Genomic DNA, 23,537 nt, shown 5'->3' on the forward strand with positions numbered 1-23,537 from the left:
CCACAGAGTCTGACCATTAAGCAATTCTGGAAGTTTGGTAATTCTTGAATGGGCTCTATGGAAACCCTGTTAATCATCATATTTGGTTAACCAGGTACCATGATTGTCCCTGTAAACAAAGAATTGACTGTCATCAGTTCTCTTTCTCTGCAGGGTAACTGCACTCGCATTTCTCACTTTCCCCCTAACCCTGACTTCTGTGAGAATCTGTTTCAAGGCTGAAATACCTGCCCCTCTTTCATATTCCTATTTATTCTTCATAACCTAGCTCAGGTGTCATGTTTTCTGGCGAGCCTTCCTGATCTGCCAGTGGAATAAATCATTCCCTCCCCTCTACTAACATTTCAAATAAGTACACTCACTGCCTTGTGTTAGAATGTGTTTCTATGCACATCGTTCCTATGAGACTGAGCTTTTGTGTTCAGCGGTTTCCTTACATACCTGGCTGCTAAATTCCTGGCGTAATACCAGCCCACGCGGCAGGAGCTCAAAAGTACTTGATGGTTTGCGTGGCACTGAATCTAATGTGGCTATCCAAGAGTGACTCCATGGATACGTGCCTTTCCGTGATATACTTGCTGAGGAAAATTCAGCTTGATAACTTATGCTTGTCTTCACTTATCCCCAGAGAGAAAACACATTTGTCTGTTGGCCAGCAGGCCCACAAGAATTGTTTTGGCAAAGGACAGGGTATGGATGGAGGGGGACAGGACCCACAGCTGGTGCCCTGTGGCCTGATGTTTGGAGTGCTCACCTTTACTTGCCAACTCAAGACTCCAACTCACAGGAAGCTCTTGCCATGACTGTCTTGGTATTAGTTCCTGCGCTTTCTAAAAAGTATTAATTTATACAATTGTAGCTCCCATCCTTTTTTTACTAGCATCTTATTCTAAGAGAAGAAAAAGCTGTGTGCACGAGTGTCTGTGTTTGTATGGAGTTGGGAGGTTGGGACCAAGGCCAGGCTTTGCCAGACCCTGAGTGTGGGCCGGGCGTGGCTGACCTGGCATTCATGAGACTCTTGCCGCCACTGACAGAGCTGTTCTGAAGCCCATAATCATAGAATTATGTTGGTAGGTATGGCCCTGCCTTGAAGTCACAGATTTATGAAAACAGGTTGGTCAAGAGCGCGAGCTCTGGAGCCAGACAGCCTGGGCTTGAGTCCCAACTCTGCTGCTTCCTAGCTGTGTGACCTTGGGCAAGTTGCTTGTACTCTCTGTGCCTAACTAGGCTCATCTCTAAAATAGGTTTGATGAGATAATTACCTACCTCAATAGGGTTGTTGGGACAATGAATTAAATTATATTTGTAAAGTGCTTCAAGCACATCCTGACACCTAGTAAGCACTATGAAAGGGCTTGTGAAATGCAACTGAGAAATTGCCACCAAACCTAGGGTAGAGGGAACCTTAAAAATCATCTGGAGTAACGATGCAGAGTTTGAATGCCTTCCGCTATGCACTTGCCCCCCCGGGGGGCAGCCTGAGCGGGAGGAGGGTGCTTGTGAGCAGGGCAGTGGGCGTGAACAGCAGGGTAAGGGGGAGCAGCGGCCCGCTTACCGTGGACGGTGTACCCCAGGGCCTGGACCAGCTGCCTCCGGGTGTTCCCCTGGGCTCCGAACTGCAGGAGCTCCAGAGGGATGAACGCGCCGGCGGGGGAGAGGACCAGGTTGGTTCGGTTGCCGTCCGTGGCCACGATCCGGTAGAGGCGAAGCGCGAGCTCCGTCCTCAGCAACGTCAGGTCCTCAGGGAGGTCGCCGGCTCCGCCAGGGGGGCCGGCATGAAGGAGGAAGAGAGCGAGCAGGAGAGACCTCATGGTTCCTGCCGTGGAGGGAAGAGGTGCCAGTGAGGCAGGAGCCGGTCCATCCTGCAGAGAAGCAGGCATCGGGCGCGGGGACAGGCTGAGGGTGACGGTCACTTAGCTGGCTTGTTACCCGCCCCTGGCCACCCGCACCGGATGCTTCACTGTATCCTGTTGTGTCTGCATTAGAAATACTGAGAAACCAAACTGTGCGTTGGAAGGCCTGGATTTTAGGCCTGCTCTGTCACTTACTACATGTGTGACCTTGGGGAAAGCTCTGGTCAGACCAGAAGCAAACCATTATGTTGGGAAATAAATGTAAGAAGTACATCCTACTCATTTTTCTTGGTACTTAGCTAGCTTATAGCTGGGCCGTGTCTATCATTAATAATAATAGTAACAACAAAGAATATACTATGTGAAAAAGGACTTTATATTTTCTCAGTTAATCATTACAACAATCTTACAAGGTAGCTGTTATTATATTGTAAATATAGAGATAATGAGGTTTAGAGAGCTCAGTGGCTCATTTCAGAAAACATGAGGATAGAAAGAGGCCCGTGACTCCAGTCCTGGTCTCCTGTGGGTGGTACATGAAATACTGGGAATATAAATGCACATTAAAATATCGAGCCATGAGCTAATTGTACCTAGGATATCAGAATTCTTGTGATGTGAATTATTCTCATAAAAAAGAACACTTTCACAGAGAGTAGAATGATACAAATATAACTCCTACTATAGAAATGTACCCCTTCGAGGAAGAGAGTGCATTAGTTGGAAATTAATGCAAAGAAAAGAAGGTAAAGCAAAAAGTGTTTTCAGTGACTATGCTACACAGACAGCCTGCAGCAATTTCTGCTACGTTGTCTGACTTTGGCGTCAGACAGGACTGGTGTGAGAGAGGCCCAGTCCAAAGTCATGTGAGGATGAGAAGTTTGCATGTAAAGCCACTGGACTCAAAGGTGTTTATTTCAGATAAAGGCCCCACGTGGAAGAGCATCCTCTTTTTCTCAACTCTTCCATCCTGTAGCCAAGCACAGACAGCGCCTGGATGACTTGGCATCTCAGGGGGAGGGATGTGCGTGGACGTGGGGGTCCTTCTGTGCGTGTGTTTGGAGGTGGAGGGTCCCAGCCCAGGGTCATTGTGAAATGACCAGTTCCCCGTGCTCTTGAAGCTCCTATCACCTCCCGCAGGGACAGAGCAACCAGACCTTCATGCCCCTGGGCTCCCCGTGACCGCATCCCAGCCGTGGTTCACCGCAGATGAGCTGTTTACTCACGGACTCTTGTATGGGACTGTCAGAGTTTCCTTGCTTGTTTCTGTTCTTGTGGGACTCCAGCGCTAATGTGCTCCCCTTTTAAAAAAGTGGAGCAGAATCTGCTTTGAATCACAAGACAGCATAGGGAGGAAGCTGGCAATTGCCGTCTCTGTCGGCGATGTCTCTACCACTCGGTCCAAATTCCTGGAGCCTGAGGTCCCGCAGAGAGCCAGGGGAAGGAGCACAGCCCGGCCAGCCAAGCCCAGATCGGAAACAGAGCAGGCCCTGGGGAGGGAGCCAGCCATACCCGTCAAGCCTTCTTAGGCTTGTGACCTGGTTGTACCAGCAAGGGACCCCTCATCTAGCCCTTTGTCACTTTGAGGAATTTCACTGATAACTCTGCCACTAGGGCTTTTGCTGGGTACCAGGTACCTAATGCTTCTCCCCTCCTCCTGTGAAGAAAACAATAAATCAGTCATTGGGCATGACTTGAAACGTTTAGCAAATGGCATTCTGCAAAAAAGAAAAAAAAAAACAAACCAATGCAAGATATAGCACAATCAGTTTGGAACAGGGTGACTTGCCTTATTTATTATTAATAAAAGTGAATGCACTTATTTATATGTAATATAATAAATATTATAAGTACTATTAACAATCTTGTTCTTCTCAGATACAACAGTTAAAAAATCTGATGACTCAGTTTGAGAAAGAGACCATATTGTCAATAAGCGAATGCACATTTTGGGAAAGAATAAGCAGATTCTGTCCAAAGTCTGTCCTTGTGACCGATTCAGAATTGCATACATTTCAATTAAGGTCTTAGGCATTGTATTAAGTACAAAATACATGGTAGGTTATATGTTGTTAATGATTAAAGAAAAGAAGAAGATTTGGAAGATTTAGTAATTTTCTCTGAGGCACCTGTTAGAGTTAATATTTGAAAAAGAATGAGGCTGTTTTTCATCTGACAACTGCTCACACCCTTGTAATCAGTGGGTAATTCATTTTAAAGTAAATTGTTGACATTCAAGCCCAGAATAGTTTATATGTCTTAGGATAGTTACAGCTCTAGAACTGTTTCACATGAAATTTCCCCAAATCTTTAATGTAGATATAGTGCATTTTTGCATGCTTTGAACTCTAAGTTGTAGTATGATGGGGGAATAAATATGTATAACTTATTCTACAGCATCCAGAGCTGGCATCCCATCCATCCATCCATCCATCCACCCATCCATCCATCCATCCATCCATCCATCCATCCACCCATCCATCCATCCATCCACCCATCCATCCATCCATCCATCCATCCATCCATCCATCCACCCATCCATCCATCCATCCATCCATCCATCCATCCATCCACCCATCCATCCATCCATCCATCCATCCATCCATCCATCCATCCATCCATCCACCCATCCATCCATCCACCCATCCATCCATCCATCCATCCATCCATCCATCCATCCACCCATCCATCCATCCACCCATCCATCCATCCATCCATCCATCCATCCATCCATCCATCCACCCATCCATCCATCCATCCATCCATCCATCCACCCATCCATCCATCCATCCACCCATCCATCCATCCATCCATCCATCCATCCACCCATCCATCCATCCATCCATCCATCCATCCATCCACCCACCCATCCATCCATCCATCCATCCATCCATCCATCCATCCATCCATCCATCCATCCATCCAGTAGCTCTTACTTGCCTGCTAGGTTCCAAGGCACTGTGCCAGGTCTGGTGGATGTGGCAGTGAACCAGCAACCTGGGCTCAGCTCTCAGGGGACCTACAGTCTTGTTCCCTGAGTGCAGACTTTTGATGTTGATACTGACAGTTTTAAGAAAAAGAACCAACCATGAGGAGGACCATGGTAACTTGCAAGGGCTGTCTCCCAACGCTGTGAGTTCCCCGTGGTTGTAATTATTTGAGCAGAAGCTGATTCACTCTTTGCCAGTGGTGGAGTTGGGGTGATGCTTATGAAAAGGTTTCCCAAATTCGAAAAAGTCTAGCTGTGTGACTTCTGGGGGCTTTCCTTCCTACCTGACTCTAAGAATGTATCATTCTAAATTGCTTTTACATTCTCAATTAAAAAAATACTAGGGAGATTAACATACAAAAAATATTTCCTGTGTAGGTTAAACATTTCAAAGTGTGAATGAATTGAAAGATGGGCAGCAATTTTTTGTGTGTGTGCTCAGCTGTGAACCTGGGTAAGTCTTGAACCTGGGTAAGTCTCTTTGTTCTCTGACCATTTAAGCCGAGGTTATCATGCTTGTTTCTGCCTTGCTGGGATATTGGTTACACTGCTCAGGGAGCCTCCATTCCTGAAGATATTTATCATAATTATAACAACAAAAATAGTGAACATTATTGAGCGCTTACTGTGTTCCAAGTACTCTGTTATATCCTTTCGATTCATAATTGCAGTGAATCCTCACAACAGTCCTATGAGGAATGTATTATTATCGCCATTTTGGAGAGGATGAAACAGGCTCAAAGAGCTCAAGGTACTTGCCCAAGTTCCCACAGTTAGAGGTCAAGCTGGGTTTGAACGTAGGGCCACCTTGATGCCAAGGCTCATGTTCTTTGCCACAGTCCTGGTGGTGTCTCTCAGGAGCCACGGGGCTCTTAAAATCCCTCATGGCTGTGGGATTCCAAGACATTTGGTGGAGAGCCCAGACTCTCTTGGCTCATAATGTGTGTCCACTCTGCCCACATTCACCAGGGATGCTATGATGAATCTCCCATAGACAGGCAGCTATGAGGTGCAGCACCTTTTTAATTTTTCACAACCTGATTTTTTATAGGCATAAACTATAAGGCAAATCACTTTCAAACCCATCTATACTCCATCAACATCCCACATTCCTGCCAACACTTGGTACTTCCCAGCTCTCTTATTTTTCCAGTGTAGTAGGTGCAAAATTGTATCTCATTGAGTTAATTTGCATTTAGGTGATCACCAATGATTTTAAGCATGCTGTCGTATGCTTATTTTTGTGTTTCCTTTTCTGAAATTACCTTTTCATATCCTTTACCATTTTTTTATATTGTAGTTGGGTTTTTTTTTCTTCTGTTTGCAGTCCATATCTAGTATAAATCCCTTGTCAATTTTGGATATTACAAATATCTTCTCCTTTTCTGTCCATTATCTATTAACTATCTTCATGATGTCTTTTGTTAGAAAGAAATCCTTAATTTTGATGTATTCAAATCATCCTTTCCCATTGATTTGTAGGCCCCTTCTCTCATTTATTAAATCTCTGAGCTCTCTACTCCATTCCATTGGTCCATTTATCTCTATCAAACTGTTTTCATTACTACGGCTTTGAAATGTATCTTATTATGTAATAGGGCAAGTTCCTCTTCCTTACCATTCCTTTTCAATGTTGATTCAGCTTTCTATAGACTTTTATTACTCCAAATCAATATTAAAGTAAGTTTATTAAATACTTCAAAAAATCCAACTAAAATTTGATTGTGATGGTAATTATTCTGGAACGAATTAATGTCTTAATAATATTAAATCACCCCATCCAAGACTATAAAATGTCTTTCCACTTATTAAAATCATCTTTTTTCCATTTAAATTAATTTTATTGTATATTGGAGTTTAGTTGATTTACAATGTTGTGTTAGTTTCAGGTGTACAGAAAAGTGATTTAGTTATACATATACATATATCCATTCTTTTTCAGATTCTTTTCCCATATAGGTTATTAGAGAATACTGAATAGAATTCCCTGTGCTATACAGTAGGTCCTTGTTGATTATCTATTTTATATATAGTAGTGTGTATTTGTTAATCCCAGTCTCTTAATTTATCCCTTGCCCCTACTTTCCCCTTCAGTAACCATAAGTTTGTTTTCTATGTCTGTGAGTCTGTTTCTGTTTTGCAAATAAGTTCATTTGTATTATTTTTTTAGATTCCACATATGTGATACTTGTCTTTCTCTGTCTGACCTATTTCACTTGGTATGATAATCTCTAGGTCCATCCATGTTGCTGCAAATGGCATTATTTCATTCTTTTTTATGGCTGAGTAGTATTCCATTGTATATATGTAACACATCTTCTTTATCCCTTCCTCTGTCGAAGGACATTGAGGTTGCTTCCATGTCTTGGCTATTGTACATAGTGCTGCAACGAACGTTGGGGTGCATGTATCTTTTTGAATTACGGTTTTTCTCCAGATACATGCCCAGGAGTGGGATTGCTGGATCATATGGTAGCCCTATTTTTAGTTTTTTAAGGAAACTCCATACTGTTCTCCATAGTGGTTGTACCAATTTACATTCCCACAAACAGTGCAAGAGGGTTCCCTATTAAAATCATCTTCTGTAATAGACTACTTTAATAAAACGTTAAAGTTTTAAAAATAGAGATCTTGTATGCATTCTTGATTAAATTCCCATGTTTTATACTTTATTGCCATTTAAAAAAAATTAATAGACTTTTTAAAGGCAGGTTTAGGTTTCCAGAAAAACTGAACAGAAGGCACAGAATGCCCATAAAGCCCTTGGTCAGACAATCCCCCACCAGGTTCCCCAGTGATTAACATATCGCCCTGGTATGATTTGTTATAACTGATATGTTATCATTATTAATTAGAGTCCATAATTTATATTAAGGTTGACTTTTTGTGTTGTACAGGTTAATGGCTTTTGTCAAATGTATAATGTTTTGTGTCCATCATTGCAGTAACATACAGAATAGTTTCACTGCCCTGAAATTCTCTGCGCTTCACCTATTCATCCTTCCCGATCTCCCACCTGCAACCTCTGGCAACCATTGATCTTTTTATCGTCTCCCTAGTTTTGCTTTTTCCAGAATGTCATATAGTTGTAATCTATAGTATGTAGCCTTTAAGACGGGCTTCTCTTACTTAGCAATATGCATTTAAGATTCCCCCATGTCTTTTTTGTGGCTTGATAGCTCATTTCTTTTTTAAAAAATTAATTAATTAATTAATTTTATTTTTGGCTGCATTGCATCTTCATTGCTGCACGCGGGCTTTCTCTAGTTGCGGCGAGTAGGGGCTTCTCATTGTGGTGGCTTCTCTTGTTGCCGGCTCTAGGCGCGTGGGCTTCAGTAGTTGTGGCGCATGGGCTTAGTTGCTCCGAGGCATGTGGGATCTTCCCGGACCAGGGTTCGAACCTGTGTCCCCTGCATTGACAGGTGGATTCGTAACCACTGCGCCACCAGGGAAGCCTGATAGCTCATTTCTCTTTATCTCTGAATAATATTCCATTGTATGGATGTACCACCGTTTATTTATCCATTCGCCTATTTAAGGACATCTTGATCAATCCCAGTTTTTGGCAATTATGCATAAAGTTGCTGTAAACACTCACATGCAGGTTTTTGTGTGGATGTAGTTTGCAACTCATCTGGGTAAATACTTAGGAGCATGAATGCTGGATAGTATGGTAAGAGAATGTTTAGTTTTGTAACAAACAACCACCAAACTGTCTCCCAAAGTGGCTGTACCATTTTGCATTCCCACAGGCAATGAATGAGAGCTCCTGTCACTCTGCATCTTTGTTAGCATTTGGTGTGTCAGCGTGCCTGTTTTCTTACTGCTGAATTGTAAGCACTTTTTGTTTATTTTGGGTACAAATCCTTTATCAGATATGTTTTTCAAATATTTCCTCCCAGTCTGTGGCTTGTCTTTCAATTCTTAATTCTTTTCTTCTCTGAAAAATTTAGAGAATGCAAAATGGTAAGTGTTTGCAAGAGTCACAGGGAAGGAAGTATTTAGGTCATGTGATCAACGCATGGTTATGTGGTTCTAATGGAAGGTGGATGTCACTGAGTTAGAGGCTGTGTTGGGCAGATGTCAGAGGGGTTCACGGTTTTCTTAAACATTTTATATGGGGGTATAGTTGATTAACAGTGTTGTGTTAGTTTCAGGTGCACAGCAAAGTGATTCTGTTATACGTATGCATGTGTTGATTCTTTTTCAAACTCTTTTCCCATTATGGTGATTTTTTTTTCCCCCTCATATTTTTGTTCTGATTGGGAAGGGTGATATTTGTGGTTGTGAGAAGTTTAAAATGTAGATATGGGGTGAGAGGCCATGTGATGTGAACTGGACAAAAGAGAGCAGGTGATCAGGCAAAGAGGTGGAAGTGGTTTGGGGACCTTACGAATGCTGGGGCCGTGTGCTCGGGGCACGTTGGGGTTTTGTGCACGCTGATGAGCTCTGGTGCTCGTCCCAGCTGCTCTGCAGTCCAGTGTGGTACCAGCACCAGTGCAGAGAGCAACTCTGCCTCAAAGCTGCCCCCAAATAATCCTAAGAACAGGGAAAATGAAGCAGAGAGTAATTAAGGTTGAAAATAGGAAAAAGGCACCAAACTGTGTTTGGATATTCTGGTTCTGTAGAGCTTGCTTTTCTGTGTTATTTTCTCATATATTTCTGTGTGATTAGTTAGCATTTTGGCCATTTCTATTAGTTGGATTTAAAAAATAATAATAAAACAAGAAGAGTTGGGACTGTGCCATGTTTTTCTCTCTAGCCTTCAGGCTGGGATAACTAGACAGGGGAGGCCGGTCCTCGCTAAGCCAGCATCACGTTTAGGAATTGGCAGCTGTAGTCAGTGGGAGAAATCAACCCGAGGGCTGCAAGCCCAGGACATGTGCCTCTCCTCCTTTACCACAGAGCTGTGGGCATCACTGATTTATTACAACAGGCTTTCCTGGGAGCTTGGCCTTGACCTACAGTGCTTCTCTGAGTAGGATTTGAGGGTGCTGCTTCTAATTTATCATAGTTAGTTCATGCCCTGGTCAGCTCCAGCTGCTATGACAGAATACCACAGACTGGGTGGCTTAAACAACAGAAACTTATTCTCACAGTTCTGGAGGCTGGGAAGTCCAAGATCAAGGCACCAGTGGATCCGCTGTCTGGTGAGGGCCTGCTTCCTGGTTTGTAGACAGTCAGGTGCCTTCTCCTTGTATCCTCACATGGCAAACAGAGAGAGAGATCACCTTTCTAATGTCTCTTCTTATAAGGGTACCAATCCCATTCATGAGGGCTCCACCCTTGTGACCTTATTACTTCCCAAAGGCCCTACCTCTTATTACTCTCACAGTGGGGATTTGGGCTTCAAAATATGAATTTGGTGGAGGGATAAACATTCAGTCCAGCACAGACTATGCAAAGAAATGTATTTGTCATCCCTGAACTACCTCAAAAGGACCCTCTGGCTTGGCTCAGCTCTGAAAACTCCCATGGCCTCCTATGAACCCAACAAGTCAGGACCCTGCTGTCTGCTGGACGACATGGCCGGACAGGCCTGTGGGCAAGTGGTGTAAATACAGTGAATACACAGGGAAGAGACTCTGACAGATCACAAGCCCACTTAGGAGGCCGTGAAACCTGAGGCCGGGAAAGGGAGCTCTTTCTGGGCTGGGCCGACTACTGCCGTGGCTGTGATCCCGTGCGGGTGCACTGCTGTGTCCTCTTCATTTCTGACACGCCGTCCTTGTGGCCTGAGCCCGCCACGTCAGAAACGTCTGCTGTTGGTCACATGGAAGCCACAATCTGGGAAAAAGCATGTGGAGCTGTGCAAGGGTTATGAATGGGAGCGGGACGCAAGGCTGGGGAATCCGGTAAGTGTTTTAAGCTGTGGCTTTAGACAAATTCTGCCCAAGGGAGGGGCTGGGTTGGGGGCAGGGGAGGGCCGTGTGGTCCCTCGGGAGACCCTGAGGACCCCAGGGAGGCGCCTGTGAGGGGAAGCCACATGGATACATCAACACAGTCGATTCTCATTCTGTGTTCAAATGGCACATTAAAGCAAGTGATCACCTTTTTGGGGGGGGTGGAAGGAGGAGGGAGGAGAGGTAAGGGGTGGAGAGAGCAACAATTAAAAGAGTTTTAAGGCATTTTGCGAATCTAACATTGCAAGTGGCCCTTGGCACGGTGGTTTGTGGGGTTCACGTCCTGCCCTTGGGGGCCCAGCTCTCAGAGCAGCCCCGACTGTGGGTCCTGGGAGGCTGTACCTCCACCTTCTGACCTGCTGCTGAGACGTTATGGGGAGGCCCCAAGTGACAATGTGGGGAGGTTATTTTAAAAGCTGAGGCAGAGTTCCCAGCACACACATTCAGTTAACGCGCCCCTACGGGAGATCAGGAGGCGAGAGGAGGTCGGGGTGTGTGGGAGTGAGATTCTAAAACATTATTTCTCTTTTCAAAACACTAGTGATGGTGGTTAATAGTGATGCGATTTGCTTGGCAGTGGAGTCTGTGGGTGCTGGGGAAGGGGGGCCACTCAGAGAAACCTCAGATGCTGGCACGGTCCTGGAATGCTTATGGATGCCTAAGCCAGAGACCTAGTGTCCGTAGGAATAGCAGTGACAAGCACAGATTCAGCTCTCAGTAAGAACCCAGCAGGCCAACTGGGAAAGGAGGTGTGGGTTCTGGGCTGCAGACACGAGGCAGAGCCCGGGGAGGCCCCCGAGGGAGCCTAGTGGGCTGGTCTTTGGATGATGAAGGCTTATCAGTCCTGCTGGCTCTTTAGCGGAGGGGTTGAGGTCTCTGCAGACAAGTCAGGGCTATCACAGAGTCACGCACCTTAGGAGCAATGCCGCACCTTAAAGGCCCACTGCATCACCCCCTGGGAGCATACTCACTGCCGTAGCACCCACACCTGATTGTTCACGAAGACGTGGGGAATTTCACACATGGTGGGCTCCCTACACCTTCTTTATTGGGCTTGGCAATGCATATAATGAGGTGATGGTGGTTTATTCCGGGGAATTACACCTCGAGTCAAAACAAAGACCTAGGTGCAAGACGTCAAGGAGTAGGAACCATCAGGCACAAACACCACTTACCCTAAATGAGGTTCATGCCTTTATTTCCTTCAATGAACTCAGGGGTCCCTGGGGGCCAGCAAGGGGACAGGGTGCAAGGTGTGCCTACCTGTCTGGGAGTGGCTTTCCCTCACTGCTTTGGCCGCCACCCAGCCTCAGCTGGTGTATCCACTGGTTTCCACTGGCAGACAGCTTGTTCTCCACCTTCCTCAAAGGCAGGAGTCCCTTATGGTCAGCACGTGGCAGACTGCACCCTGCTCATGCTACACTGGGTAGATGCAGGAGTTGTCAGCGCTCATGTGGTCTGGCAGCTGGGACGAGATGCCAACTGGGGAGCCTGGGTACCCTGGGCTCCCCTCCCAGTCCATTGGTTTACAGTCGCATCTGCCATGTTGGTTGTACCTAAGCCATTCCATCATTGTCTCTATAAGTTCTTTGCATGTTGCCACAACTTACCAATATATTACTTGCTTTTTCTGTACCATCCAGAACATGTTTATGACTTTGGGATACAGCAGATGTTTATCTCCTTTAGAGGAGATGGCCATATGCTTATTGGTAATGGGATAAGCATGTTGACAATTGTAAGTGATTTTGAGAAAAACGTGTCTACAAGCAAAAGAATGGTTTTGGTGGAAAAACTTATCTTTTTTTAAAATCATATTTATTTATTTATTTATTTGGTTGCACCAGGTCTTAGTTGCGGCTCACAGGCTCCTTAGTTGCAGCAGGTGGGCTCCTTAGTTGTGGCATGCGAACTCTTAGTTGCGGCATGCATGTGGGACCTAGTTCCCTGACCAGGGATCGAACCTGGGTCCCTTGCATTCGGAGCGAGGAGTCTTATCCACTGTGCCACCAGGGAAGTCCCACTTAGCAGTTTTAAGCACAGCAAACAGGTGTTCATTCATGCCTCTTAAAATGTAGGATGAGGCATCATTTACAAAAAATCATTTCATGTATCTCAGACTGGACAGTGGATTACCCTTACCACCTATTGTTTACCCCAATCTGGATTTAGATTCGTTTGCATTTTCCAGTACAACTGGCTTCTCATCCTGGAAGCAGGGCGGTGCCGCTTTCATTTGGGAGCATTTCATTGAAAAAAATGCTACCAAAAATACTTAGGAGAATAACAGTGAGATAATGTCTTGGGTGCTTGCGGTTTGGATTTTCTGGACACTGTGTTCCATGAGCATGGGAGACATTCTTTCTTGTTTACAGCTGTATCCCCAATTCTGAGAACAGAGTCTGGCATGTAAAAGGTGCTTAATACATATTTGTTGGATGAGTAAATGAATGAATGAAAGGAAGAATGACTCTTTTAACAGATACTTTGTCAACTCACCCACCCCCCAAAAAACAAAGAATTCAAAATACTACACAGATCTTACTTGTTACTCAAAACTTCTTCCCGACGAGATAAGAAAAGAGCGGTATTTGAGCCATTCTACAAATAAGAAAAAAGAAATACTATAAGAGCTTTGCCCTTGGTTTCCCAAGTGGATCCATAGTAAATTGGGGTCTCCTGGATTCTCATCCTGGGCCCCAGGGGGCTGGACCACGTGCCCTGGTGGGGAAACTGTGAACCGCCACTTGTCTGCCAGAGGCAGCCTCCTATCCCACGCCAGCCCTGGGGCTCTGCCTCCTGCCTGTCACCTTGGGGGAAACAGGCCTCCCCTCGTGTACCCATCAGGCCTGTGGCTTCTCCTGATTCCACCGAGGGGGAGGGGCTTGTGGGGACCAGGGATGGATGCCTGGTTTCTAGACTCAGGAGTTAACAGGGAGCCTGGAGTCAGGAATAAGGGCCAGGCGATGCTGGACTTCTTTGTCAGACAGACGCAGAGAGCTGCCCCTGGGCCACAGTGGAGGACAGCAGTGAGGCCCCGTGAGCGGGAGTTGCATTCCGCAGCCCCTCGTGGCGAGTCCACGAGCCGGATCACGGCCGTGGTCCTGCAGCTGCCTCCTGGCTCTGCCACGTTGCTACACACTAAGTCGCCTGGGTCCAGTCTTTACTATCTTTACACCTCAGTTTCCTAATCTGTAAGGTGGCAACAATAAACCCATCTGAAGTTGTGAGTATCTAAATGAAATAAGCCATATGAAAGTAGTTTGTAAATTATGAAGTTCTAGAAAATATATTCTTGTTTTTGGTTAGACTTTTTTTTCTTTTTAATGAGAGCCAACTTTTACTGGCTAAGTGGCATGCTAAGCCTTTTATAAACATTATCTCATTTAATCTTCATAATCATCCTGCCAATGAGGCAAATGTTCCTCATGGTCATGGCCGAAATATTTTAATAGAATAAAAATGTAAAGAAAACCCCAAATACCTGTGATTGCACTCCGATGAGTGGAATAACTTGTTTATTTCACTTTTCTTTCTATCCTCTGGGATGCCAATGCCAGTGAGGTGAGGAAGAAGGTTCGGGAAAGGTACGCGTGTACCAGGGGAGTGCCCAGGTCTGCGCTCTGGCCACTGACTCTTGGGACAGTTGGGGTGGGGTGACGGGGCCAGCAGCCATCATGCCATCCACTCGGAGGCCAGGCCCGGCATCCTGGCAATCAAAACAGGAAAAGGGTCAGGAAAGAATTGGCCACCTCCAAGCCCAGGAGAATGGTGGTATAAAAAAAGAAAACAGTTGTTCCCGTTTTAAGCCCTTACTGTGTTCTAGGCACTGAGCTAAGATTCTTATCTGTATTTCATTAATCCTCATGTCACCTAGAAGGCAGGTGCTGGCTATGGTTCCTACTGTATAGATCAGAGATGGAGGCATAGAGAGGTGTTTTGCCCTAAAACACTTCTAGGAAGTATCAGGCCCAGATGTGAACCTGGGTGGACTAGCTCCAGGCCCTTGAAGCCCCTCCGTCTTCCAAGAATAATGGAGCCCATTGAGCGTCTGTTTTGCCACCCATCTGCTGAGATTTCTCCCTCTCTCAGCGGGGTCCCAGCCTAGAGGGGTTTGTCCCCAGGCAAAAAGAAAGGGCACGTCTCTAACACCACTGGTAGCTTGCTATTCTCTGGGCAGCCAATTAGACACAATTGAGCACACAAATGATAAAAAATGTACATTTGCTGCCTGCGGTGTCCGCCCAGGCAGTGCCGTTTGTTGAATTGTGTGGGTTCAGGTACTTCAGGCCACAAGGCGGTGGATTTTAGAAGTCAGTTTCTTTGAGAGCTGAGTGAACCCCCAGGGCAGATGCAGGACCCCAGGCCTTGGTCGTTCTTTCTCCCATTTCATCCCAGCCCATAAGCAAAAAAGTCCAGACAGTCCCACAAGATGCCTTCCAGGGCTGGCTGCTGGAGGAGACAGTCAACTGCATGGATATTTTGGGCTTTTTTGTTTTTGTTTTTGTTTGGTTGCACCGCGTGGCATGCGGGATCTTAGTTCCCCGACCAGGGACCAAACCCGTGCCCCCTGCAGTGGAAGCACAGAGTCCTAACCACTGGACCGCCAGCGAATTCTCTGCATGGATATTTTGGAAAATTTGGAGAGGGGGTGTCAAATATAGGTGCTGGAGTCAGCAAACCTGAATCCCAATCTTGGACAAATTACTTACATTGCAAATCCCTAGTTTCCTCAATCTGTAAAATGGGAATTGAGACCTACAATTAACATCACAACAGGATATGGTACAAGTGGTGAATCTTAATTTCTAAAACCTCTGAATCCTTCTCCATGCCTGTGAGGACTCAGGAGCCCAGTGGACTTTTCTGTTAGTTATCGTAAAAGCTGGGGATTGAAAACTGGTTTGAACAAGGGCAAAACCTGCTATCAACAGGAAGGTAAGTCTACTGGAGAAAAATAACCCAGTGCAAGTGCTGGGAAGTCCTCCACCCATTGGGAAGGCCATGGCCACAGCTCTGGGGGTTCAGGCTGAGTGAGCTGAGCTGCACAGGTGGTGGCTAGGACCCTCTGTTCTGAAATGCCTGGGGGAGAGTAAGGCCAGCCCACCAAATAGGGGAGCTTTGACCAGAGGGAGGACAGACCCAGCCTGGGATGCAAATTTATGCAAATGAGCCGGTGGGCCCAGGAGTCCAGGCACTTTTTTCCCACCTCAAGAGCAGCATCATTCTGATTCCTCATTGTCTCTCTGGTTTGTTTCTCCCTGTGTGTTCCCCTCTGCAGGGCTGGGCAGAGTATGCGTTCCATCTCACAGGTGAGGCAGCTGGGACTGCACAGAACTGGCTGGGGAACTGGGCGATGCTGAGGGTGGACGTCTGGGCCGACTGCCTCTGCCAGGGTCCCCTCCTGCGAGAGGCAGGATGCACACAGGCAGGTGTTAAATGCTATGTGCCAGATGCTGGCGGGCTGGGGTTACACAGTGAAAGAAACACACGGGTGCAGTGATTACACAGTGAAAGAAACACACAGCCCCTGCCCTAGAGAAGCACACAGTTTAAGGGGAGACATATGTGCAAATGAACATCCATGTAAAATTCTATCATGGCACTTTGTACAAAGGCCTCCAGAAGACAAATGAAGGAGCAAATAGTCATTTAGTCATAACGATCCTAGGAGATAGGAATAATTGGCCCATTTTTCAGATGAGTAAACTGAGGTTAGAAACATTTCCTTCCTGCCTGCCTGCCTTCTCTCTGTCTCTCTCTCCCGCTCCCATCCCCACCAGTGCACCTTTCTTTTTTCTCCTCCTTTTTTATTTCTTTCATTAAGCAAACATTTACTGAGCACCTCCCACATGCCAGGCACTGTGCTGGGTGCGGGAGTGGGCAGTGAAAAACACACGGTCCTGTCTGCATAGGGATTTACAGTCCAGCGGGAGGATAGTCAGCACACAAATAGCATTAAAAGCCATATAATTACTCTGATAGTACGGAAAATAAAGGGCACAGTGAGAGCATGAACTGGAGCTGTGTCTAGTGTTGACTGTGTTCACACAGCTGGTGGGAATCAAGGCTCCGTCACCTGACTCCTGCCCACGATGTGGTAAGGAGGAGGATACTTAAACACCTCCCTGGGTAAGTCGTGATCAGGTACTTGCAGAGGCCACAACTTCCTGGACCTATGACTGTGACTTGAGGAAAAATTCCCAGCTGAATAGCGGCATAATTTTAATACTAGATTGTAGGCTGCTCCTAACTGGCGTTAGCCAAGGGGCTCCAAGCAGCCCCGCAGCTGGGCATCCTGGGTTTAGCATCAGTGGGGCCCGGTTACTCCGAGTTTAGATGAGCCTGTCCAGCCGGTGGGTGGGTGGAGGACACAGGAAGAAAGAAGAGGCCAGAGGTGGGCTTGATCCTCACCAGGGTGACCGCAACACAGGCCCAGTAACATACGTCCAATTGCATGCTTGTCTTTCCTGCCCTGCTTCTAAAACACATTTTCAGAACACGTTTGAGAAATCCTTATTGGTCAGAAGGCAAGGTAAGCCTCTCCCACGGAACTCAGCAGGAAGCTGGAACAACACGCATTCTGGGTGCGTTTTAGATTTAATTAATTTGCCCGAGAATATTTAAATTGCTTTCTCTCTCATATGAGTGAAATCCACATGATTTCCAATCAGTTTCTATGGTTTTCTTCCTCTGTTCAGATACGTTAATTAGCTTCTCTGTTCATTACGGAGGTTGGTGCCTTTTTCCCTCCCCTTCAAATTTGAGCCCATATTAATTTAGTTTTGATTTCAACCGTGTTTAAAAATAGAGCAAAAAATTATTTTGAGTAGCATACAATCAGGCCTGTAGGTGCTTAAGGGGTTTGTCACAGGCATCTAGATTTTCATTACTTTTCTCTTTCCTGGGCTGAAGATGTGGCTGTGATCTCCCGTCTTATCTTGCGGCGAGGTGAGTCGGTCTCAATTTTCTTTATAGTATTCAGCTTCACTTAAAACCCTTGGCTCTTTGGCCTGCCAGGCAATCACATGCTCTGGAAACCACCAGGACTCTCCTTAGGGTAGGCCTAGGCAAATACACCTTCATGAAGAGGAAGATTAAACTTTTTTTTTTTTTTTTAATTTTAACATCTTTATTGGAGTATAATTGCCTTACAATGGTGTGTTAGTTTCTGCTGTACAACAAAGTGAATCAGCTATATGTATACATACACCCCCATATCCCCTCCCTCTTGCATCTCCCTCCAACCCTCCCTATCCCACCCCTCTAGGTGGTCACAAAGCACCGAGCTGATCTCCCTGTGCTATGCAGCTGCTTCCCACTAGGTATCTATTTTACATTTGGTAGTGTATATATGTCCATGCCACTCTCACTTCGTCCCAGCTTACCCTTCCCCCTCCAAGACACGTTTTTTATTTAGTGGTTGAAAAGCATGAAAACCCCAGACTCCCTCATCCTAAGACACTGGGTGCTATCATTTAATGCTGTTCCAAAGAGTTGATGTTTTCCATCCAAGCGCCCTCCTCGGGGCTGCTCAGCTACAGCCCAGGATGACAGCGGTGGGCACAGGACGCACCCAGGCAGAGGACAGCCCTGTGTCTCTGGTTCCTTCCCTTGTTTTACTCCCAGGACAGAAGTGCTCAGACTGGGCCATGCTTTTGCATCGCCTGGGGGAACTTGTAGAAAGTACAGGTGCCTGGGCCCCATCCAGCCCCAGTGAATCAGAGTCTCAGGGTAGAGCCCAGATGTTGGTATTTTTAATACCTAATGGGCAGCTGGGTTTGAGGAGCACTGACTGCTTGAAGGCCTGGTAAAAACGGGGTGATATGCACTGAATTGTGTCCCCCCCAGAAAAGATATGTTGAAGTCCTAACACCCTAATTCCTCAGAATGTGGCCTTATTTGGAGATGGGGTCTTTGCAGAAGCTGTCAAGTAAAGACGAGGCTGTTTGGATGGACTTGATCTTGGACTTCTGGCCTCCAGAATTGTAGATAATAAATTTCTGTTGTTTTAAGCCACCAATATGTGGTACTTTGTTACAGCAGCCCCAGGAATCTAATGCAAGGGATCATCACCCTATGTTTAGACGTGCCCATGACTGCTGGGAGTGCCAGAGAGCTGCTTGGGAATCACATTTGGATGTGTCTGAACCAGGGAGCATCTCTCACAGACACCCTCCCCCAGCCGAGGGCCTCATCCGAGGGCTATGAGGACAGGCTATAAAGGCCTATCTCTGTGTAATCACGTCTACTCTGGCCATCGTTTCCGGCTCACCCAGTCCTGCCCTTTTTCTGCTACAGATCTTCTGTTTTGCCTCAGGAATTAGGACTTCACCCACTCCTTAGGAGGTTATGCTTTGGGTCTTTCTATGCTCCCTGCTCTGGCTGCTGACTCCAGTGACCCTTTGGCTGGTCCTCCCTACACCCACATTCTTTCCCTGTTCCTGAAACCCCAACAGGGGTTGAGCCCTCCTTTCCCACATGCTGGAGGTTGGATAGACCACCCCAAATGCCCGGGGCTCTCCCTCTGGTCCCCACAGTAGGGAATAGGTCTGTCTTCCGGATATGGAGAATTCTGACATCCACCTTGTTGGTGTCACCTGCTGTCCCCTGGCTGAAAGTCCATTTCAACTTGTTTCGTAGATCTGAATATAACAACATTCTTCCTTATGAAATAAACATTTCTAATGACTGTTACTGCCAGGGGTATCCATTGGCTTGCTTCTTCCAGGTAAAACTCTTCATGAAAACTATATGGATGACGTGCTGTTGAAACACCAGCCATTTCTATTCTGGGCTTGCCAGATTCGTTCAGAATGACCAGAGTGACCCTGAAGCATCAGAATATCATTTGAGAAAATTCCCGAACATGAGGAAAATGTGAAGATCTGTAGTCTGTGTGTCAAAACATCCAGGTAGAAAACTCAGTTTGCCATCCCAATGTTTATTTTATATATTTGGAATAGAAGAAATGGAAGCCCTGAATTTTTCACTTCTTATCTGTTTCCACAGTCAGCTCTTAACCCCACTTCCCCTAACCCTCCTCAGCTGGAGTAACGGCCCTATCTGGCTCCTAAGCCAAAGCCGATCAGGCCAGTAAACACAGGCAGAATCCATCTCCCCAAGTGGGCGAGGCCTGGAGTTCATCCCGCTCCTGGGAGCCTGATGGTGTTGTGGGCATGAGCCCGTGTTTACTGAAAGCCCAGGGGCTTTACCTATAGGCAGTGGGGTGTAGAGGTTAAAGATGAGAAGCTGGGAGTCAGACCTGGGCTGGGTTTCTGGTCTCTGCTCACTGGCCATGAGATCTTGGGCTGCTTCCTCAGCTTTCCAAGCTTCTGATTCCTCGTCTGTAAAACGAGGTTCATGAAGAACTACTCATTAAGGTTGTTGTGAGGCTCATGGGGGATGTTACGCAGAAAGCACTGCGTACGGATTAAGTCCTGGGCTAGCAGGAGCTCCTGTTACCTTTAACGCCTCGCCTCCCCCTGTTACGTGCCACTCTGCCTATGGCTTCCGGCCCAGGCCCCCTTTGAGACCCTCCTCCCTGGGTCTTTGTTTGGTCTGAGTGATGACCCCTTACCTTGCATCTGCTTGGGGCCCTCCCTGAATTCAGGTGGACCACAGAGAACTATGATGTTACCCCCACCTGACTTTAGGTATCACCCCTGCTCAAAGTGGACCCCTCAGAAGAATGACAGTAGCAGATGGAACCCAACTGTCCATCCCCTTTGGTTAGTGCTGGCAGGGGGCAGCTCAGACTGCAGCCCAGGCTTGTTCAGACCCGCCTTCCTCACCCCACAGGGCAGTGGCTGAGGCCTCACAGACTGTGTGACCAAACTGCCTGCCTCAGGACCTTGGCATATGATAAACATCAGGACTTCAGGGGAAACAGACCACATGTCTGTAAGTATTTTTATAGTTCGAATCATCATAGACATTCATCTATGTTTTCATTTTCTGTAGAAGAGAAAATAGAAAGCAAAAACCCATCACATTACAGAAACCTGAAAATGGATATAAATCTCTGTGGGTCTCTTGATGCCATTATAGGCAAAACAGAATTGCAAAGTAAAGTGAGAACTTCAATAAACTGTGTGTGTGTGTGTGTGTGTGTGTGTGTGTGTGAAAATGACACCCTTCCTGATAGATCTCTTCAGTGAAGGGCCTGCTGAGTCAGCGTTACAGAAACTCAGCCACACCCTCCTCAGGTGAGAGCCCCTCCCGCTCCCTGCCCCACACCTGTCTGGTTAAAGCTTGTCTGCTTCCAGCTGACCGGGAGCATCTTGGGACCTGGTCTTGTATTCCCGACATAGACCTGGGTTTCTGGCACATAGTAGGTACTCAGTAAATACTGGACAAATGTGAGAACAAAGTCCTACGTGCTTCCTGAGCCTCCCCTCACTCACAGCTATTGCGAGCGTGGCCTACACTTGTCAATTTCTTCTCTTTAAAAAGGAGCACCTCCTAGGTGCCAGCTCCTTATTGGACACTTTTTCCCATATACTCTTTAGTTTCCTTCTCACAAGAACCCTGTGAGGAAAGTATTCTTACCCTCAATTGGCAAAGGAGGCCCCTGAGACTCAGAGGTGGAAGAATTGACTTCGGTCACGCAGCTAACGAGACAAAGAACCAGGAGCTGGTCCTGGTCTTTGCTTAGTTACTCAGCTCTTTTACTTTTATTAACTTTGAAGTTCTTAAACCACATCAACCCCAACTATACAGTCACTGTTTTGAGGGCAGGAACCAAGGGTGATAGTTCTTTGAAACCATCACAGTGCCAGGAATACCTGATAAAATATTGTTGATTGATCCCCATAAAAGGCCTTGATAGCAGACAGCTGACCAGTCTCATGACAAGCCTTTCTCTTTGAGAACCTTCAGATCTATGAGTTGGCTCCAGGACACAGGGATGAAAGCAAGTATTATGTATGAGGACAGGATCGGGCATCAAGTCTGTAACCCTGGAAACCTGCTTTGCCAGGAGCAGTGGGCATGAGTCAAGTTCATGGTTAAGGTTCTTAATACTTTTTAACCTTCTGTACCCTGTATACACAGAGACAGGCAGTCAGCATGGATTAAAGAGCCCCAGTTAACCCCTAACTCTCCATATTTGGTCATTACACAGAAGTGGGCTGCCAGGTACTGAAGATTAACTGGCTTGGATTATCTGCCTGGGCAGATTAGCTGGCCCACGTTGCAGCAGCTGAGGGTCCCTCAGCTGAGTGGTGCTAATTGTAGGTCAGGGCGATGGAAAGTTCTGTTTAAGGTGGAGGTTTTGAGAGAATGCCGGTCTACGTTGTGTTACGTGAGTGTATTAGTTGCTAGAGCTGCCATAGCAAGTACCATAGACTGGGTGGCTTAAACAACATATTTATTTTTTTGCAATTCTTGAGGCTAGAAGAAGTCTGAGATCAAGGTGTTGGCAGGGTTGGTTTCTCCTGAGGCCTCTGTCCTTGGCTTGTCGATGGCCGTCTTCTCTCTGTGTCTTCACATGCTCTTTCCTCTGTGTGTGTCTGTGTCGTAATCTCCTCTCCTTATAAGGACACCAGTCAAGTTAGATCAAGTGTCCACCCTAACTTCATTACCTCTTTAAAGACCCTATCTTTTAATACAGTGACATCCTGAGGTTCTGGGGGTTAGGGCTTTAGCACGTGAATTTGGGGGTGGGGAGACAATTCAGCCCCCATAACAGTGAGAGCATTGGTATGGTTACCAAAAAAGGCTCATCACTGATGGATGCCCTCAACCCCGCTGTTGCCATGATATTTGGTACTGTAAGAGGAGCTGTTTCCTGTCGTGGCTGGGTGGGCCATAAGACAGAGGCCTGTCGGGAAGCTTTGACTTGGGGACCCAGAATCAAAGTTATGCCCCAGGACTTAATAAGGAAGATGATTCTTATCCTCCAAATCAGGAAGCTTTGGAGAATGAGAGAGCTGTTAATAAGTGCATGGGGTCAGCAGATACAGACTAGGCGGGGTCAGCAGATACAGACTAGGCAGGTCCAGCAAACTGGAGTCGTTGGTCTTTTTGTTATTAAATCATGTTACCATACTTTTCTGCTCTCTAATCCTGCAGTGAGTTATGTCAGTGTATCACTTGCATTTAACACACAAGAACTTCTGATTTGTTTGTTATTGATTTCAAGATGTGCTTAACCATGTTAAAATTCTTAGTGACAAGGAACAGAATCCAACTCTGGCTGCTGTGAGCAGAATTAGAATTTTTATAAAGGATATCGGTGGCGCACAGCATCTCTGGGAGGGCCAAAGAACCAGGCTATGGTACAGAGCCAGGAACAATGCCCCGAAGTCCTCCATAGAACTGTCCAGTGAGGGTTTCAGTGGGTGCACACAGCAGCCTGTGCTTTGATACCACACACCCTTGACGCTGGACGTGGCCTCTAATCTGGAGAATCGTGCTGGTCACTTAGCTTCCTCCCTTGCTCCTTGTATTACATTCTATTTTCCGCACAGCAGCCAGAGCGATCTTTAAAAACTGCCAGTCATGGATAGGAATAAAGACGCAGACATAGAGAATGGACTTGAGGACACGGGGAGGGGGAAGGGTAAGCTGGGACGAAGTGAGAGAGTGGCATGGACACATATACACTACCGAATGTAAAATACAGAGCTAGTGGGAAGCAGCTGCATAGCACAGGGAGATCAGCTCCGTGCTTTGTGACCACCTAGAGGGGTGGGATAGGGAGGATGGGAGGGAGGGAGATGCAAGAGGGAGGAGATATGGGGATGTATGTATATGTATAGCTGATTCACTTTGTTATACAGCAGAAAC

The 23,537-nt window shown here is 46.4% G+C and overlaps 3 protein-coding genes across 6 annotated transcripts in view; 1 reads left to right on the forward strand and 2 right to left on the reverse strand.

Annotated features, from left to right (window-relative positions):
- The window catches only part of SERPINE3 (serpin family E member 3), a 30,664-nt gene extending 28,441 nt beyond the window's left edge, over positions 1-2,223 (reverse strand). Inside the window, exon 1 of the mRNA XM_082365575.1 lies at positions 1,556-2,223. Coding sequence (XP_082221701.1) covers positions 1,556-1,880 — 325 coding nt within the window. The 5' untranslated portion in view covers positions 1,881-2,223. The remainder of the gene's footprint in view (positions 1-1,555) is intronic.
- A 2,291-nt stretch (positions 2,224-4,514) lies between these two features.
- Positions 4,515-23,537, reverse strand: part of FAM124A (family with sequence similarity 124 member A) — a 173,254-nt gene continuing 154,231 nt past the window's right edge. The window contains exons 4-5 of one of the 3 annotated variants that reach the window (XM_082365524.1): positions 13,291-13,346; positions 9,911-10,044 (exon numbers count right to left, since the gene is read on the reverse strand). In XM_082365524.1, coding sequence (XP_082221650.1) covers positions 10,023-10,044; positions 13,291-13,346 — 78 coding nt within the window. In that variant the 3' untranslated portion in view covers positions 9,911-10,022. Of the gene's footprint in view, positions 10,045-13,290; positions 13,347-19,650; positions 20,093-23,537 lie in introns of those variants that run through there. The other 2 variants (XM_082365522.1, XM_082365523.1) reach the window with 2 other exon arrangements.
- LOC309615677 (uncharacterized protein) overlaps positions 19,577-23,537 on the forward strand; it is an 84,565-nt gene continuing 80,604 nt past the window's right edge. For both annotated transcript variants that reach the window (XM_082365742.1, XM_082365741.1), the window contains exons 1-2: positions 19,577-19,660; positions 20,547-20,648. In XM_082365742.1, the coding sequence (XP_082221868.1) occupies positions 20,607-20,648 (42 nt within the window). In that variant the 5' untranslated portion in view covers positions 19,577-19,660; positions 20,547-20,606. The remainder of the gene's footprint in view (positions 19,661-20,546; positions 20,649-23,537) is intronic.

Source organism: Balaenoptera borealis (genome assembly GCF_965194805.1).
Source record: "Balaenoptera borealis genome assembly, chromosome: 18".
Lineage (NCBI taxonomy): Eukaryota > Metazoa > Chordata > Mammalia > Artiodactyla > Balaenopteridae > Balaenoptera > Balaenoptera borealis.